General features: G+C 34.7%; 1 protein-coding gene across 1 annotated transcript in view; it reads left to right on the top strand.

Annotated features, from left to right (window-relative positions):
- The window catches only part of CSMD1 (CUB and Sushi multiple domains 1), a gene marked incomplete at both ends in the record, with an annotated part of 1,059,366 nt that overhangs the window by 966,392 nt on the left and 74,082 nt on the right, over nt 1–18,892 (top strand). The window contains 3 exons of the mRNA XM_084202054.1: nt 603–791; nt 4,904–5,050; nt 15,098–15,286. Coding sequence (XP_084058180.1) covers nt 603–791; nt 4,904–5,050; nt 15,098–15,286 — 525 coding nt within the window. The remainder of the gene's footprint in view (nt 1–602; nt 792–4,903; nt 5,051–15,097; nt 15,287–18,892) is intronic.

The following is an 18,892-nucleotide window of genomic DNA, read 5'->3' as shown; positions in this document are numbered from 1 at the left end:
TACACCCCTTTCAGTATGCAGAGATCATAAATACTAGGTGAAATTTAAAGTTCAGACTTTAAATAACAGGGCAAGTAGTTTCTAAGAAGTTCTTACTTGGATGACTTGGAGCATTCTGTATTCAAAATGAACACTTTACATAAAACTTGTGTACTTTCAAATGATCTGGTATGTCTAGATGTTTCAGTATGTTATCATGTTCATGTAACAGGCTTCATTTCTAAAGCTGGTTCATTTTTTTAAGATCTCAAATAGAATACAGTTTCCAAATAAAAAGTTTTACCAGTACTTTTACCTCACCTTTGTGAATGATTGCACCAACAGATGTGAATTCCTTGAATGAAACCACTTTGGGCTCTAACATATTTCTTTCTGGATAGATGCTTTTTTGTAATTAATAAATTAATATAATATTTCTTAAATCAAGGTTTATAAAAGTGGTCCTGTTTCTGTGCATATTATAGGACACTTTTTTCCCCTTCCATCTAGAATATGGTTTTAATATGTTTTCATTTGGAAACTGACCCTGAAGCATGCATTTAATGGAGAAGAAGCACTTTGTTTCATTGTTATTCTTAGTGTTCTTTTGGTGTCCTTTTTAGCACAATGTCCAGCAAATGAAATTCGTACAGAATCATCAGGAGTGATCCTCAGTCCAGGTTATCCAGGCACCTACCCCAACTCTCAGACATGTTCTTGGACTATTAAGGTTGAGCCAGGATATAACATCTCCATTTTTGTAGAAATGTTTCAAAGTGAAAAGCAGTTTGATGAGCTGGAGGTATTTGATGGTAAGAAAGATTTAAATTCTATCTTATACACAAGAACAAATACTGGGTGGAGTGGGTCTTGATTTGCAATTGTTGGGATCATAATGCAATGATATATCTGAAAATAAAAAAATAATTCAGAATTTCTATTTTACCTTAAATATAAATCTATTAGCCAATGAAAGTTTTTATAGATGTAGTCAAGACAGAGAAGATTTTAAATTGTCTTAGGTATTGTTACAGAAAAACATTAACACCTGCAGTTTCCCTGGAAAAGTCACATAGTTTTCTGTTTACAGGGAAATTTATGGAGGTGTCTGAAAGGAGATATTAACATGCTGGTCCATAATGGTTCATTTCTGGGGAAGAAGTATTTTGGAGTTATAATTACATTTGTCAAAATAAATAAAATTATTTGAGTCTCAATACTGAAATTTGAGTTCAAATACCTTATCTGCTTTCTCCGTAGCATTGCAGACCAGTGTTGTTCCCTGTTTGAATATACCACACTGTTGAAGTGTTCATCTGTTTAGGGACAAAGAGCAGAAAAATGTTTTGTCACTTCTCAAAGGCCCCTACTTCATTCTGATTTTGTACTTCATTCTGAACTTATTATGACTTATTATGTTCTCATTGATTGACAAGGATGACTAGTCTCTGATTGTTCTTAAATACATTTTTATTCATTTAGAGACCATTATCATATCTTCCTTCATTAACCTAGAATATATGATAAGTATGATAGAAATGATGAATATTCACTATGGAAGTTTCAGAGCATGAAGAAATATTAAAAGGTTATATCTTTTGAGGTATCTTGTTTTAAGTATTCTTCTGAAGGATTAGATTTTAATGTCTAAAATTACTAATTTTTTTCACTTTTTGGTAGAAATATCCTTTAAAAATCCAAAATATTTTTGATGCTTTTAAAAATGCCATATCATAGCATATTTTTTTCATCATAACGTGTATGCTGGTCCATATCAGGTTAGCACAGAAAATAGTCTGCAAAATCTATTAAGACTGGCTTTTCTTCCATTCTGTTTTGTATCAAAGACATATGGAATGTTACTGGAACTTTTCTAGTGGTCTGATCACTTTGTTTTCTTTTGATAAATTCAGTTGAAACAGCGTAATTTTCCTGATGTATATTTTTGTTTTCTTTCCTCTGAATTTAAATGTAATGAAACCAGATTATCAATAATAGATCTGAGAGAAGAACTAATGTTGTTCCTACATTTTTAAGCACTTTAATTTCATGGCATGAAATAATATTCTTACAAATTCATCTCTACTGCAGCTCTGCAGAAGTAATTTTTTCTACCACCTACCAGCAACCTTAAGTGAAAAAGATAATGGCATATTTATAAACTCTCATCTATAGTGCCATGTGGAGATTCCTGAGCTAGCTCTCAACAAGTTGGTATTCAGATATGGCCCATTGCAGCACCTTGCAGAGATACTTGTTTGTGTCCCTGTGGCCACATTAGCAATGTGCTTTGCTAATTAGTTAGACATCTCAGCGTGAGTTTTTGGGGGCAGAAGACAATGCTTATGTGGCTATACTGCTTCCGGTGATGGCCATAACTCAGACTCAAATGTTGCTGCATTTTGCAGCAAACAAATATATGTCATATTTTGGGGCTTTGTGTGGTCCAAAACACTATATTTCATTTAGGTTAGTAGAACTGCACTGATCTATCTCTAACGGGTAAAGATACATCAAACTTTATGCAGAAACTATAAAGATTTGCAAGACAAATATTTAGGGAATTAGTGTTGCTAAGGCACTCATCTGATTTCTTTATGGAATGCAAAGCACAGCAAGAACCAAGCCTACCTGACTGCTCTGTACATTATGGTGCTTCAGCAGTTGGATGATGATCAGGGTAGGCAGCCAGTCAGTAAAGTCAGCCTGGTCAAGTGGGAGCTGCAAGCCCATTACCCTTTCCCACCTACCTGTCATACCTTTGGAAAATCCTCTCTGGATTCTAAACCAGAGAAGCCATAAATGTTACATGAAGATAATTATTAAAGTGTTTTGAACTTGAAAATATGGCATTCAGGTATTTAGGCTGAATAGCATTCATTTAGTACAGAAAATATATTTTCTCTCTCTGAACTAAACCTAATCTATCGCTGAAAATAGAAGGAAATGCCAACTTTTCTCTAATATTCAAGAGAACAACATATGACAGATCACCACACCAGAAGTTGAGTGTGTTGAGTGTTTCTCTGACAAACAGTATAGACAAACTCTGAAATAATAATGAAATAAATGTCAGATTCAAGAACAACTGAGTCATGCTGCTGACCTTCCTGAACACCATCTGAAGAGCTGACTGCTAGGTAAGGTACAGAAACTGAAACTCAATTCCAGGAAAAACAAAGCAAAACTAAAATACATTGAATCAATCCTCTGATCCCCTAATGATTAAAAAATGTGGTATGGCATATGGGGCTGCAAAATAATTTCATGATCACTAATAAGGATTCTTACCTTATTGTAGGTAGTTGGTCTTTATTTGTAGAAGTCCATTTTTTAGTCCCTTGAGAATTTGAAAAGAACACTTACATTCCAAACTGTAACAAGGGTATTAAACAGATTTACAAAATCCAAAGTGAAGCACAGAGTAACTGAGTCAAATGTCATGTTTTAAATAATGTTTTCAGGCATAAATAGGAATTGACCTTAGCATTCCTTATCATTTACCCTACACTGTAATCATCCAACACTAACTCTGCAATATGACAAACAAGTCACAAAGCATTTTTATGAGGGCATGCTGAGCAACCCATGCCTAAAGCAATGCTTGTTTGTTCTTATGTTGTAGATGCATTCATTTTTTAGAATTTTTTTTAGTAATGCTAACTTAGTTGTAGTATTAGGGTGACTGAAATGCAGTTCCTAAGAACTGGGAAGAAATGTTTATGTTTATATTTTTTTTAACTTCCATAGCCTCCCCTTTGTACCTGAAAGGTCCCAGTCAGAAATTACACTTCTTTTTTTTTTTTTTTTAGATTGAACTGGATGGGGCTGAAAACATATTCAATTTTTAGGTGTCATTTGATTCAGTTTTATTTTTCTATTTTCATGTAACATAAGAAGACCTGATCAGTCTGTACAGCAAATAATGAATGAAGTTGTTCTTTATGTGTAGTAGTAACTCTGACAAAGATAATGTTGGTTGACATAACTTTCTTAAGCTTGAAAAGCATGGAGCAAAGGGCATGGTGAGCATGTGGGAGTGCTTCAGCTGGAGAAGCATATTTTCCTCCATACCTTCATATGGAGGGAAAAAAAGCCATTTCATGTTTTAGAAAGCTTCCAGTTGGAGATTGGATTGACACATGGATTTTTTTTGTTCTCTTCTATATAATTAGTCCTGAAATCATTATCTGTGCCTCTAGGGTTTTATTCTGGTGAAGATATTGGTTAAGGGCCAGGATACAGTTTTTCAGCATCTTGTATTTACCATAAATGAACACTACACTAAAATTGAACTAAAATAAACATACTAATTAACAGAACTGAGTCCTGGTGAAGCAAATTCCTAACACTTGTACATATGTGTATTCCAAATGAAACTGTGGTGGTCTTACACATGACGGAGCTTTTTGCTTTTTTTTAGCTACTGTGTTCGTTATGTAATATGGTGGTGCTTAAATTATACAAGCTGTACAATATCAAAGAAGTATACATTTGCTACCACTCATTAGTTAGAAAAGAGTTTAAATAAATAATAGATTTAAAAGGGCAAGGAACAAAGACTCCCATTCAGTGTATTTGTGTCAAATAGAAATTATTACCCTTTTTTTTTTTAAACCACTACTTTTTTTAGTGTTTATGGAGAAATGTCTAATTGCTTTATATTTCCATTTGTTTGTACCTAGATTTTTTATCTAGGTACAAACAAATGGAAATACGAAGCAATTATAATGCTCTCTAGTGAAAACCTAAAGCCAGATGGACAGTTTAAATTGAGATCTGTTAGTTATTTCTCTGACAAGGAAGTGTCTGGCTATTTCCCATTCTACCGTGTTCACGTTCACAGCTTAGTTACAATATTGAAAGAATTACTTAAATTCATAGTACTTTAAAGCTTCAGTAGTTTCTTTATTCATCTCTGAAGGTTCTTCTGGGCAAAGCCCTTTACTGGTTGCTTTGAGTGGAAATCATACTGGGCAACTGAACTTCACAAGCAAAATGAATCAGCTGTATCTCCGCTGGTCAACTGATCATGCAACCAGCAAGAAAGGATTCAAGATTCGTTACTCAGGTAACTATTCATGCTTTCTCTTAAATTATATTTTGTGGATATACTGTTGTCCACTTGTAATATAATGTCTGTTTCTCTGAAGATAATTTTTTGTAATGTTTATTTTAAGGATGTGAAATCATTCTGTTTTAAGTTAAGCACAGAACTTGGTCTCTCCATTTTTTCCCAGTGTGCTAGAGATCTCCAGATTAATACTTCTCCAATTAATACTCCTCTCTGCAACTGTTCTCTTGTCTTATCAGATACAGAGAGAGGCCTTTGAAATGTAGTGGTAGGGATAACCCTTAGACTTTCACAGAAGTACTCAGAAGTGAGAATTTTTGATCCTCATTAGCTGTGCAGTACTTCAGCTCTCAATCAGTACACAATTATTAGGGTTTGCAATTTCCTAGAGTTGCAGTTCACAACTCTCATTATTATATTTTTCTTTGTGTACAAATAAATGAAAAACTGGAGGGGGAAATAAATCCCTCATTTCTTCAACAGGCTGCATATGAATCTGGTAACATGAAAATTTGTAAGCAGTCTATCTAAATAGTGCCAAAATTACTTCCCATATTAATAATAAACATCAAGAAGAAACATATTACAGTACTGGATTATGTGTTATGTGTAGACATATTGACCCTTACTCAGTTTGCAGCCTGTTTATGATGTTTCCACATATACATCTACAAACATTGCTACTAAAGGGCTTGGCTAAGGGATCATTTACATGATGTGAATAGTATGTGTGAGAGAGAAAGGTGATAATTGCTACCATTAACATTAGCTTCTTCTGTGTTGGACTTGATTAGCAATGTAAAGGTTCTGTGAGTTAATTTTGGTGTCTAAAATTTGTCAATAAAAATTAGGTAAAGAAAGGAATACTAAGAATGTTTTAGCAGAACATTTCATGAAGTACCAGGTATCTTCCATTTAGTCATGGTAAATGTTTTTAGGGTGAAAGTTTTCGGGAAGCTCACTCCTTTTCTGTACCATCCATGCTCTGCCTGTCTAATTTCTGGAAAGTTTCTCTTGTTACTGAAACATAAGATCAGGGCCCTGCTCAGAGCATAATTATGTTTGTTTCAAGGATTTAAGAACTAAGCAGAAACTGTTAGAAGTAAGGAAAAAAATCATTAAAAGCATCATCTTCACCTGCACCTTTGGATAATTATTACAGACAAACTGCAGCTGAGGAATGGGGAAAATAATTTTTTTTCAAGCATACTGAAGATTAGTATAGGTTTTTATAGTAAAAAAGTAATTGCAGGATTTAATAGATAGATTGAGAATGTGCAAGAGGGAACAAAGGGAACCTGTCACATTGTAGCCCTCAAATGTGTGGCAGTAAAAGGGCTTTCATTCATTAGTTCAAAGTGAGGAAGCAATATCAGGGTTACATGAATAGACTTCATGTGAAGATGTTGGTTTGTAAGTATCAAATTATTAAGCAGGCTGATTTTTGAGGAATGGCAAAATATATTGTACCCTTGCATGTACACAAAACATGTTTTGCAGTACTGAAAAAGTGGTCTGAAATTGCTAGGCTCAATTCATCAATTATTATGGCACTAGCTATGACTAACAATAAATTGGGGGACTGGAGAGAAATATGCAATCCTTATGTCTATGTTTTAGGAACAAACAACAGTTTAGCTTTTTCCGCTTCACTAACAGTCAGTGCCTGCATTTTTCTCTAAATTTCTGTCCATTTTACATGAGATTCAATGGAAATAATCAGCATGAAAGAAGAGTAACAGCGAGCAGCAGCATAAACAATTGGATTTGAATCCTAATGAGGGAGAGCAACACCATGAAAGTAGGAAAAATACAAGATCCCAAAAAGGCCATTGATACTGTGGCAGCTGTGTCTGAGCCAGCAGGCTTCTTCATGATGAAGATCCTATTGAAATGAATTACTGCCCTCCCATAACCTTTCCCTTCTTCTCCAGCTATGCCTGTGCACAAAATTTTGTAAATTGTCATTTTGTCACAGCTAGATTTCACTTGTACTTACAAATCTTAGTCACTGTTAAAAGCTTCTGGAAGCTTTTATGGGAATGCTTAATATTTTCTTTAGCATGCAACCTTAATTGTGTAAGCTGTTTGCTTAATATTATGTTTACTATCATGTGATATAAGATGTTTTGCTAAATCTCAGTGAAAAAAAGCTGAGGCATTACAGCAGACAGGTATTCTTTTAAGGGCTTTGACATATTATACAGGCACTAGCTTAGATTTTTAGTCTAAATTCTACATTTCCTAACTACACTAATGCCTAGATATTAAACAATTTCTTTCTTAATCTATGAAGTATCTGCATAGCATCTCTCAATAATGTATAACCCTGCATACACATTTTACCCAAGCAAGCTAGGGGGAAAGCATAACTAAGAAGAGGTAGAAGATTCTTTTTCTTTTTTTTTTTTTTTAATTATTGTTAGAAGGAATGAAAGTGCACTACAGTACCTGGCATATCTGCTGGAGGCACAAGGGCTTGGGGACCAGATGGAAACTTTATTTGCTACTTTACAAATTGACATAGCCACTCTAACAGTTACAGGCTTTTGTTTAACTTTTGGTTATTAATTCAAAAGTAAATAAGTCCAGTGGTTACTTAGCTAATTTGTATTTCCCTGCCAAGAGCATTATTTTTTTGTTATTTCTCACGTTTAAGTGGCCAGGTTTTTGTAACAGGGGGGCTACAAGTATGACCTCTATGAGAAGCTGCTAGAAGCTTCTCCCATGTCCAAAAGAACCAGGTTCAGCTGGTTCCAAGATGGACCTGCAGATGGCCGTGGATAGTGGTAGTGCCTCTGCAATAACACACTTTAAAAATATCTCTATATATACTCAGCAGCAGCTAGAAGGAGTGAGAATATATGAGCGACAATTCTGCAGAAACCACAGTTGGTGAAGATGGAGAGGGAGGAGGTGCTCCAGGCATCAAAGCTGAGTTTCCATGAAGCCCCTCTTGTCTCTAACCCTAGCATACCACTAAGGCCACCCAGCTGCTTGCTCACTCCCCCCACACCAAGACACAAGATGGAGCAGAGAATCAGAAGAATAAAAATGAGAAAACTTGTGGGATGAGATAAACAGGTGACGTTTAATAGTTAAACAAAAATTGCACATTTTCAATGACATCAAAGTAAGGAATTAATTCACCACTTCCCATTGACAGGGGTTCAGCTATCTCCAGAAGATCAGGGCTCTACCAGTCTTAATGGTGATTTGAGCATAACTTGAAACACTGGTCCTTCCTTCTTCTAACAGCTTATATTGTTGAGCATGACGCCATATCTTATGGGCTATCTCTTTAGTCAGTTGGGGTCAGCTGTCCCATCTTTGTCCCCTCCTAAATCCCTGTGCATCCTCCGCCTCCTTGCTGGTGGGATGGTGTGAGAAGCAGAAAAGGCCTTGACTCAGTGTAAGCTTTGCTCAAGTGACATCCCTGTATTATCAACACTGTTTTTGTCAGAAATCCATAACACAGCCTCATATTAGAACCTTTGAAGAAAATGAATACTATGCTGGACAAACCAGCATACCTGGGAGAAGAGGGAGGAAAGGGGAGAGCAGGCAGAGCAGAGGCTTTTCACAATTTGGTTTGATATCTCATTATGTTACTCTGATCTGATTGGTAAAAAAAATGAAATTAAATTCCCCATGTCAAGTCTGTTTTGCCTATGACTGTAACAACTGAATGGTCTCTCCCTGTCCCTATCTCAGCCCACAAGCCTTTTGTTATATTTTCTCTCCCCTGTGGAGCTGAGAAGGGGAGCAGTTCTGAAGCTTTGGTATGCACCTTGCATCCAGCCAGGGTCAACCCAGCACACATTTATTATGTTCTTTCAACCTCTTATGTAATTGCAAGAAGCTTCATTCTTCACCATTCTTTTCTTTTTATTTTTAAGCTTTGGACATGTTAAACAAGTGTTCCTACTCCCTCTCTATCTCAATTTAAAAGAAAAGAATATTGATTAGTTTGTCTACATTTTCCAGTAGATGGTTAGAAGTGACAAGGGAATTAAGTGAAGAAGTTCATCAGACTCTGTATAATTGTTTCTTCTTCAATTTGTAAACTTTTAGGTAGTTATTTGCACAGTAGGAAGGTCACAGCAAAGGTTTACACAGTACTGTGAATCACAAAAAATATTCAGGATGTTTTATAAATGTTGAACCACCAGTAAGAATAGCTGTCTAGAAATGGCAGGTTATTTAGTCAGATATTTAGTTTGCAGACATTCACAACAATATCACTAAAAAGGGAGTAGGCCTTTGCAAATTTATCTTGTATTTTCCTATTATTTGTTAGATTTAAATTAAATGCAAAAGAAAAAGAATGACAGCCTGATCCCTTTTTGTTGCTTGGTTGAGTATTGTTCTCCATTTTGATCCTGTACATTTTAAAATGAAAATTAACCTATGGAATGGATGGTCCATTCATTAAGGAAATGGTTTAGTAATCAGAAAAGATATATTTAGTTTTCTTGTGCGTCCTTATCTACTTACTTTAGGCAGTGTCCAATTACTTATCTATGATGTGAGTATGACAGTAGCCCTCTACTACAGTGGATATAAAAAAAATAGCAGCACAAAGAGATGAAATTCCCCAGTAATATGACAAAGACAATTAAGTATCCAAAAGGGAAAGCTATAAGGAAGGAGTTTACTGAGGTGTGGCTTTTTATTTCTCAACATAAAATCTAGCATGTACGGTAAACAAATGACTGTGGTATCTGAAGGAATTTTTTTCATTTATTTATAATTCCAAACATAGTGCAGTTTCTGTGAATACTTACACATATCTTCTCCATATTAGGTTTTTTTGACTACTGATCAAGGATTCTACTGGGAAATCAAGTCCTTTGCTAAGATTAATTCTTTGATAAAATTTTGTAGATTCCCTGTAGGGAGTGAGTTCTACAAAATCATCTGGGAGGGTTGGACATGGAATTTAAAAGAATTTTAATTTTTAATTGGGAGTAATTTAATTGAACTTCCCTAAGACAGAGTGTCTCAAACACTAAAAAAATCCCTCAGCATAAATATTTAAATGTTCCAGCTACTAAGAGAATACATTTTGTTAAAGGAAGACTGTGGTCCTGCAAATGCAAGATCAGTGTTTATAGGTGTTGCAGTCCACACATCCATTGACTAGTGATATGTGATTTCGCTGGCAGCTATTACCCTGTTGGTATTCAGTGGCAAATTACAAAAGTTCTGGTGTTAAGTGAGCTGAATGTTTTGATTACAAGTGAGCTGAAAATGTTCAGTATGTTGTCCTACAAAATACACTGTTATCTAAGAGGTCCTGAAAGAATGTGGTCGATATGTCATTTGGAAAAGTAAATTAAATCTATAACTATAAAGTTGCTTCAGTCACTGGAACAGTCATAGAAGTTTATCACATTTTGTGGTAAAACATTGTCATTCCTAGATGAGAGCACTCCTGTGTGATTACACCTATTTCAGCTAAGCCTCATGAGATTTCAGGGCAGATTCCCCAGAAAATGGGAGAAAACCAGCATTTTATCACAGTGGTCCTTGACACAAGGCTGCAGTATTTTATGAGTGCACTGTATGGATTTCTGCTTAAGCTTGAAATCTTCACTCATCTTACAGTATCTGTAGTTTTCAGTCTGACATTCTTCAAACATTTGCTTACACTTCAGGTCTTCAGACATTTATTTATTGCTTTGTGTGTGGTTCTTCTGTTAATATGTCAGTCCCTGATCCTAGAAGTTGTTATGTGTGCTTCATCATGGGCTCTGAATAGAGTTCAGTTTAAAGAACAGATTAAAAATTATTAAGATATAGACTAAGGGAATTGTATGTAGACTTATCACTATTCCTTTACTGTATCAACAAGTGTACTTTTCAGAATTGTAAAACAAAAATCCATGTTCAGAATTTTTAGATAATTTGCTTAAAATGCTTTTCTTCTTCTCATGCTGTCTATAGCTTGGACATAATATATTGCTTTGAGTATCAGCCTTTTCTATACATATCATGCTGTCTTGGTAGCACAAAGTAACATAGTTTTGGTAGGACTTTTACATGGATGTGGATTACAGGCACCGCTTACCTGTAACCTTTTTGATGGCTACAGACTTGCTACCAGCCTACTGCTACTACTTTAAAATGTCATTAATAAGAATTTCTGTAAGAGTGGAAGATGGATGTGATCTAGGTTGGATAAATGTTTTAAATATAATATATCCAAACATACAGTTTTTACATCACAAAATTTGTGTTATGTGTGTCAGAAACACTCTTAACAGTCATGAAAGTGTAAAGTTTGGTACTCTGGAAGCACAGCCCCTTTCTGATACATGGGAACTTTTCTGTACTGCTATCTAGTGAGCTTTTCATTCTACTTCAAGGAAGACGCCTCACTTCATGTAGGCTCATTCATCATACCTTTTTTTGTCCCAAATTTTGTACCCATTGTGGTCAAAATGCCTCTGCCAAGACAGTCTAGCTGCGCTCCTCAACCCTTCTTTATCTCCACCCCTTTTCCACTCCTCCCTACAAATCACAGTCTACTTTTAGTGGTAGAAAACATAAGGTTTTTCTTTATCCAAATTTTATCTTTCTTTCCCATCTAGCTTAAAATCCTAATTCCTCTTCCTCTTTACAAAGACACCCCTAATTTGGTATCCTCCTCCTTTCTGTCTTCTGTCTCTGATCTTTTCTTTCTTTGTGTCTCACTAGTCAGTTTCATTTGATTTTATAATTTTTTCTTTCACTGAATCATATTTTATTCTGAACACAATCTCAGCCTCTGATTCATCAATCCTTTTGGTACCACTACTAATGGCTCACCAAGTACTTCTCTTTCTCTCATTTTCATTGCTTTCTTCTGGTCTCCAGTCCCTACCTTCCTGTTTCTCATCCCTTTGCTTGATCTGTCATGGCTACTCTTCCCCATGGCTCTTAAATCGGCACCTTTGTCTCAAATATTCTTTCTTTCCTTTCTACCCTGTCAAACAGATCTCTTAATTTTATGTTCACACTTGAAAGTCTGCCTTTAACTTTCACAAATGGCAGATGACCACAAATCTTTACCAAGGCATCTTGGTTTCCAGATCTCTTCCCTATTTCCTACAGGTCCATGAAGCCACTGCCACTCACTCACCTTGGGTTGTCAGGGAAAGTAAGCATTAGTAATGGTAGGCTAAAGAGATGGTTGAAAGCAGAAAATACACAGGAGTCATCGGGGTATCTGGAAAGGAAGATACAGTTTTCTGTAGAATATCTGCAACAATAAACTTTAGAAATTAAGTCTTTTTAAAGGGTTGTTGAAATAAATTCTGAGTGATACTGCTATTTTGTCTTCCTTATTGTTTTCTTCTACAAATTTCTTAATTAAAAAGATTTTTTTGCTTGACACTTCTCTGAACACCACTTGATTCCCTGGAGAGCTTAAACCATGCTTTTGGGCTCCAGACATTATTAATTGCTGCAACATAAGCAAAAATTATGACTGATAGATTTCCCCTTTGGCTCCTGAGGAAAATTTCAGTATTTTGACATCATTCTGTGTAATTCAGCAACCTGAATATCCCATATTTCATGCCATTTTAAAGCTTCTCTCTCTGGATGGTCATATATATTTATTGTTGTAATCAGCCACAGCAAAAGCATGGCTATAAATACCCTGACAATCAGAACATGAAGTTTAACCTAAATGTTATGCTAAAAATCTATTGTGCATTAAAAAACCTCTTCTTTTATATCTAGCCAAGAATTTACTGTTAGAATAACAATGTTATCAGTTTAATAAAAGAATTACCAGTCCAGATTAAATGGTTATAGGAGGAGATAGAAAAAAGGAGACATAAAAATACTATACAGAAAAACAGTACAGTTAGAAATTTTAAACAGTATTACTGGGTCACAGAGAAATATTTTATGTCTAAAATTGCAGTACTGATGTAATAAATTTGGATTTTTTTCTGAATTTTTTTTCTGAATTGCATATTTTATTTATGTCTCATCTTTTCTTAAGATCTAGGATATTTAAAATTAAATAGCACTTAAGAGGTTACTGGAGCTGATTTCAGAGGTCTTAACCTGCTTGTTTTGCAATAACAATCTTATTTATTCTTCAACATGTTGAAAGGAAAATTAAAGCCATGTTTATTGTGGTTCTTTAAATTCCAAGTTCCCCTTTTTAAAGAGTAATTTGACAATTAATGTAATTTAGGCAGACAAGTGAGTGTCACTATGCTTATAAAGGACACAGAACATGGCCTCAAACAATTCTTTTACTGAACCATCTTGGCTTATTAATTTTCATTCCAGTTTTACTTTTTTCCCTTTATGATTTAGTAGGGTTTTTTTTCAGGTAATCCCCAAGTGAAAGAATGTACAGAAATAACATTTGGAGTAGAAATAATGTTGCGTAATTGAGAAATATATAGTATAATTTCAATGGATAATATTTTTTTGGTATCTTGAATGTTGGACTTAGCTTTACTGTTTATGTTGGTTGTTATTGCTTAGAAATATTGACTTTGATATACTGCATCTAAATCTAGACATTTAAAGGAAATGTTTCAGTTAGGAATATAATCAACTCTATGATCTCTGTCAATGAACAAAAACATTCTTCTTTAGGTGGTAACTGATATAGTAGGTGCACTGTCAGGTGACAAAATATGCATTAAAGATAAAAATTTAAAAATAGAACTAGATATTGAAAGCTGTATACCCAAACCTGTAATTATGCACTTGTGAAAATAAAACCACTTCTACTGGATAATTGTCTGCAGAAGTTAAAATTAATATCACAGTATATCTAAGACACATTTCAGTATTATGGAGGGAGTATTCCAACAGTAGTTGCAGTCTCAGTCATATTGGTATTGACATTTAGTTCTCAGTGAAACTCAACAGTGTCTTCTCTGTGAAGAATGTTCATGAGCTTATTTCACTGGTGGATGTGCAGTCAGGTTTATTTTCAGAAAGCCATGGTCCAGTCATGCTGCTTTTGAAAAGATAATCTCAGTAAGCTTGATGTGGTGCATACCTGCTTCCAATACGCAATGAATTGTACATCAGTAGGGAGTCCGGGTAAATTTTTCATCCAGTGATAAATGTTTGCTTTCTACAAACAGATTTGCTTTACAACTCTGTATATAGTGTGTCAAACTATACTGTACTTCTGCTTGATCTGGCTCCAGTTGAGGTAACCATATTCCATCCTTACAGACAGATACTGCAATCTTATTTTAAAAACTGGTCTTTATTACTCACTTTTTGACACAAAAAAAAATTGTACTTCTTTTGCTTATTCAGCATATATCAAAAAAATTCCATTTATATGTCACAGGTCCTCAAGGACCATGCTGGTCATGAAAACCACTCTCCAAAAAGATTAGTAGAGTAGTGATAAAAGTTAAGCAAGGTTTACTTTCATTTCAAAACTCAAACAGGTGCATTCTGTGTTACTTCATATGTAGTGTAAATTAAACATTTAAGAAGTTGCAGTCAGTTAGTCCCATGCTTTTTATAAAAATTAATATACTTGCCCATATCTATGAGAGAGCAGGTACAAAAAATTAACTGCATTTTAATCTGAAAAAAAGCATCTGAAGAATCAGTGTACTGTTATTTGTCTTATAAATTTTTAACATATTTCGCAAAAGGTTTAAACTTTGACATACATGTCTAAGTGCACTGAAATTTTTAATAAAGCAGTTTATAATTGCTATTGAATATTGTGTAGCTCAAAGAATAATTTTGTATTTATAAAGTTATCAGATTTGAAGTAGGATGTTTAGTAAGAGCGAACTTACTGAACATTCTATATGCTTCATTATTGTAGCTTCCTTATATGCACTAGTACAAACTGGTTTTGATTATAAATTTTGTTTTTTAACTTCATGATGTTCCTTAGGTAGTCTGAATCTTCACTGAGGATTCCAAAAGTACTGTAAAGGTTCCAGTATTGATTTTAGTGTCATTCGAAGTTTGTACATGTCATAAATAATCTTAATTTTGTACATTAAGTGCATTTGATTTTAGTAATGTCCATTTTTTGGTTTTTAGCTCCTTATTGCAGTTTAAACCCTAATTTGAGGAATGGTGGAATTATAAATAAAACGGGTGGTCCTGCAGGAAGCAAAGTTCGCTATTATTGCAAACCTGGGTATAGAATGATTGGTCACAATAACGCGACGTGCAGGCGCTACCAAAACGGAATGTACCAGTGGGATTCTCCTGTGCCAATCTGCCATGGTAAGATAATGCTTTCTTCTATGATTTCATTGTAAGGCTGTTTGGCAAAACAAAGAAGCAGCATTGTCAATACTGCTGCATGCCAAGAGAGACACTGACATTGTGACCTGATCCAAACACACACTGACTTGTGTATTTCATGTGTGCAGGGTTGACGTGTTAAAAGCTATTCATGTAGTCAAAAACAGACCAAGTGAAAAATATGTCTTCAGTACTTTTTTCTTTAGTATTGTACATACCTAGAAACAGACCACAGGTCAGAATATGGTATCACAGAACATTTTAAACAATTCAGTAGTTATAAGGGATTGCTTTATTATTTTAGAAAAGGGATTGCTTTATTATTTTAGTTTATAACCAGTGCTTTAAAGACATAATTTTTAACTTCTTTTCTCTTTTTTTTTTTTTTTTGGTTTTTTTTTTTGGTGTTTTTTGTTTGTTTTTTTTTCATTTTTGGGGTTTTTTTTTTGGGGGGGGGGTTGGTTTTTTGTTTTGTTTTGTTTTGTTTTTACTATCCTGAAGCTGAACCAGGGTCTACTTTAGCTTGCTGCTCTTGTTAATAGTTGTTACTGTTTGTCAAATATATATGTCCCATCCCTGGAAGGCCAAGCTGGATGGGCCTTTGGTTAGTGAAAGGTGTCCATGCCCATGACAGGGGTTTGGAACCAGATGGTCTTTAATGTCCCTTCCTACCCAAACTATTCTATGATCCTATGATAATATCAGGGACCTGGGGAAAAGAAAGAAGGCTGCAAATTCTACACATATCATATAGGGCCTATTCTAACATGTGTCTGCTTCTAGTCGACTTTATTTATGGAATGAAATTATAGTAGCGTTCATATTTAAGAACATGATTGATTAAAACTTGCATTTACTTGTTCTTAACTTTGTAAGACATTAACATTAGTTTTTATGTCTTCTTCAAGAAAATATTTTGCTTGATGTTCCATCTCAGTGATGGTTCAGATATTTCTGAAGCATCATAAGTTGGAAGTATGAAAGTTTTATTTTGTGATTTACAAAAAAAAAAAAAAAAAAAAAGAAGGCCAGCTGAGATTTGGCATGATGCTTATTCTTTTGTTGAGGGTGTGCTATTTGCAAGAAAAGTAAAAAGCTGCAGAAATTTGGCTAGAGTTGAAGAACTGGATGAGCATTTTCCCACTGAGAAGGGTCATATGGCTATACTCCTAGCAGTCCAGGGAGAGACTCAAACTGTCAGTGTGCCACAAGCAGGACCTGTGTATCTGTGCTTCCAGAATCCAGGATGTCTTCTAATCTCATATGCCATCATGTTATATGGTACAATGCTACATATATGCCATATATGTTTTGATGAGACATGTGATTCTGTTGGATCTTCCTGAAGGTCACTAAGTCATGGGAGAATCTGTGTGTGATCTGGATGTGAGGTAAATTTAGGGGGAAATGCTGCTTTTGGACTTGAATTGCATTTTAGGAGCTGTTTCTGGTGCTGGCATCAAAAATTCAGACACTTTGAACTAAAGAACCTGGAATAATGAATAGGCCTACAGTTTGAGATCAGCAAAGTGGAGGATAAGATTGTGTTCCAGATTAAAAGAAAATTTTAAAATCTGTATATGGGATAAAGTTTTGATAGAAGTCTAGTGTCATTTTCAGTGTCCTGAGGTGTTTTACCTCTCTATCCACTAGTAGAGAAAGGTGTTATAGGCACTAGGCAGGATGTCTTGGAGGCCTAACAATCTCAGGTAGCTCTAGACAATGGGAAAAAAAACCAAACAAACAAGCCCCATCTGCCTAAACTGTTGCATTTGATCTGGTCAATACTGTTGCTGAAACTTTGGGAGCTATTTTGCTGGCTATCTTTTTTCAAAAGGTAAAGAAATTTTTTCATCTCAATCTGGACCGCAGTTACTTTAAGCATGTAAGGATACAGTATTCTGTGTGTAGTTATTAGACTGGGAGAGTTGGGGCCATAAATTTAAGGAGGCCCTGTATTTTACTTTTCTCCAGAATTTAAAATTTTGTGATTCCTCAGCTGTCACAAGTTCTATGCAAATGTATCCCTAGCTTTTTACTGCTTATCTAGCCAGACAATATTAGCTTTCTACTGTTACTTCCACTATTGTTCAAATAGCAGAATTCTGTAAAAGGAAAATATGACCCAGCACATAAAAATTCTTTTATAGTTAATTTTTTAATAGTTTCTCTCTTTTCTTAGAACAGTCTAATGTTAAGAATTTTCTTTTACATTTTTAGTTTTACATTTTATGTTCACAATTTCCTGTTCACAATGGCACAGAAAGTGTTTCAAATTTGCCATTCTAACCTTGAAAATTATGTCCAAACATAATGAGGTTTGTAAATGGAGAAGAAAGTCCTTTAAACAATTTAAGAAAAAAGTCCCCACTTTTAAGGACAAAATGGAATAATACACAGAAAAGAGGAGGGAAAATGTACAGATGTGCAGGACTTGATATAGCATCCCAGGACTTGATAGTGGATAACCAAAGGTCAAAGAGCCTCAGAAAGTAATAGATTCTGAACAGAACTTAAAGGGACTCAAGAAAATTGTAAAATACTTCAGACACCGTGTCTGCCCTTTTTTTATCACTATGTGTAAGAAGGAGTTTTGAAATTTTAGCAATCTAGCATGTTCACAAATACCTTTTTTTTTTAATTTTAAGCTGTAATTTTAATTTCATCAATATATATGGCTGTGGGTATGTAGATTTCTGTAAACAATGGGAGAAGAGAGTATTTGCAAGATAGGTTGTTTAATCTTTACTATAAATTTCTTAGAAACGTAAGAATCCTCATTTCAATATATAACTTTACAACTCTGGCACAGTTATTCCAACTTGTATGTCTGAATGAGGCATATGTTTTTCAAAAAAACTCTGAAATGGAGAGCATATTTCACAATTTATTTAATATCTGTTATCAAAATGCATTCTCTTTGAAAATTAATTAAAACTACACATTTGGTCCTGCTCATGGATTTCATTTTACAATCTTTCTAAATCAAAAACCCTTTGATTAGTTCTGAAATTTCTGTAAAACCAGTCCTGAAGGGTTACATTTGTAATTAATAACTTGAAGTTGCCAGAATTAATTTTTGAAATCAAGTTTGATCATATTATCAAAAGGGTAATTATTTTTTTGTGGATCTGTTAAAACAAAATCTAATTTGAATATGAAAACATCTAATATGAGTTAATCTGATGGGGTCAGAAGATATTTTTCAATTCATCTTCTCAAATGCAGATGTTGTAATAATGTCCTGAATGCTGTATAAAACCTTGACTCCTATCTAGAAAATTATAACTTGCTGTAATTGCTTTTATTTTATTTGTGAAGTGAAAATAGAAACATGAGTCATGTTTCAATGTTTGTGTTTCATGTTCATTCAAAAGAGATACGGAGAGAAAATAACAATTCCTATATAATAACAGTAAGTGGCTGCTGAGAGGAAATAGTAAGGCCCCAGTAATGATACAGGCAACAACATTTGTCAGCCACTAATTAGCTCATGTATGGATTGCCATGCTGGGGGAGAGTAGGAAGAGAAGTGTGAGGCTGGGGATGAGGAGAAGACAAGAGAACATATAAGAAAAGCTTGGT

The sequence above is a fragment of the Fringilla coelebs genome (assembly GCF_963513975.1).
Source record: "Fringilla coelebs genome assembly, chromosome: 3".
Classification (NCBI taxonomy): domain Eukaryota; kingdom Metazoa; phylum Chordata; class Aves; order Passeriformes; family Fringillidae; genus Fringilla; species Fringilla coelebs.
The sequence above is the reverse complement of the archived record's forward strand: the minus strand, read 5'-3'. Positions and strand labels throughout refer to the sequence as shown.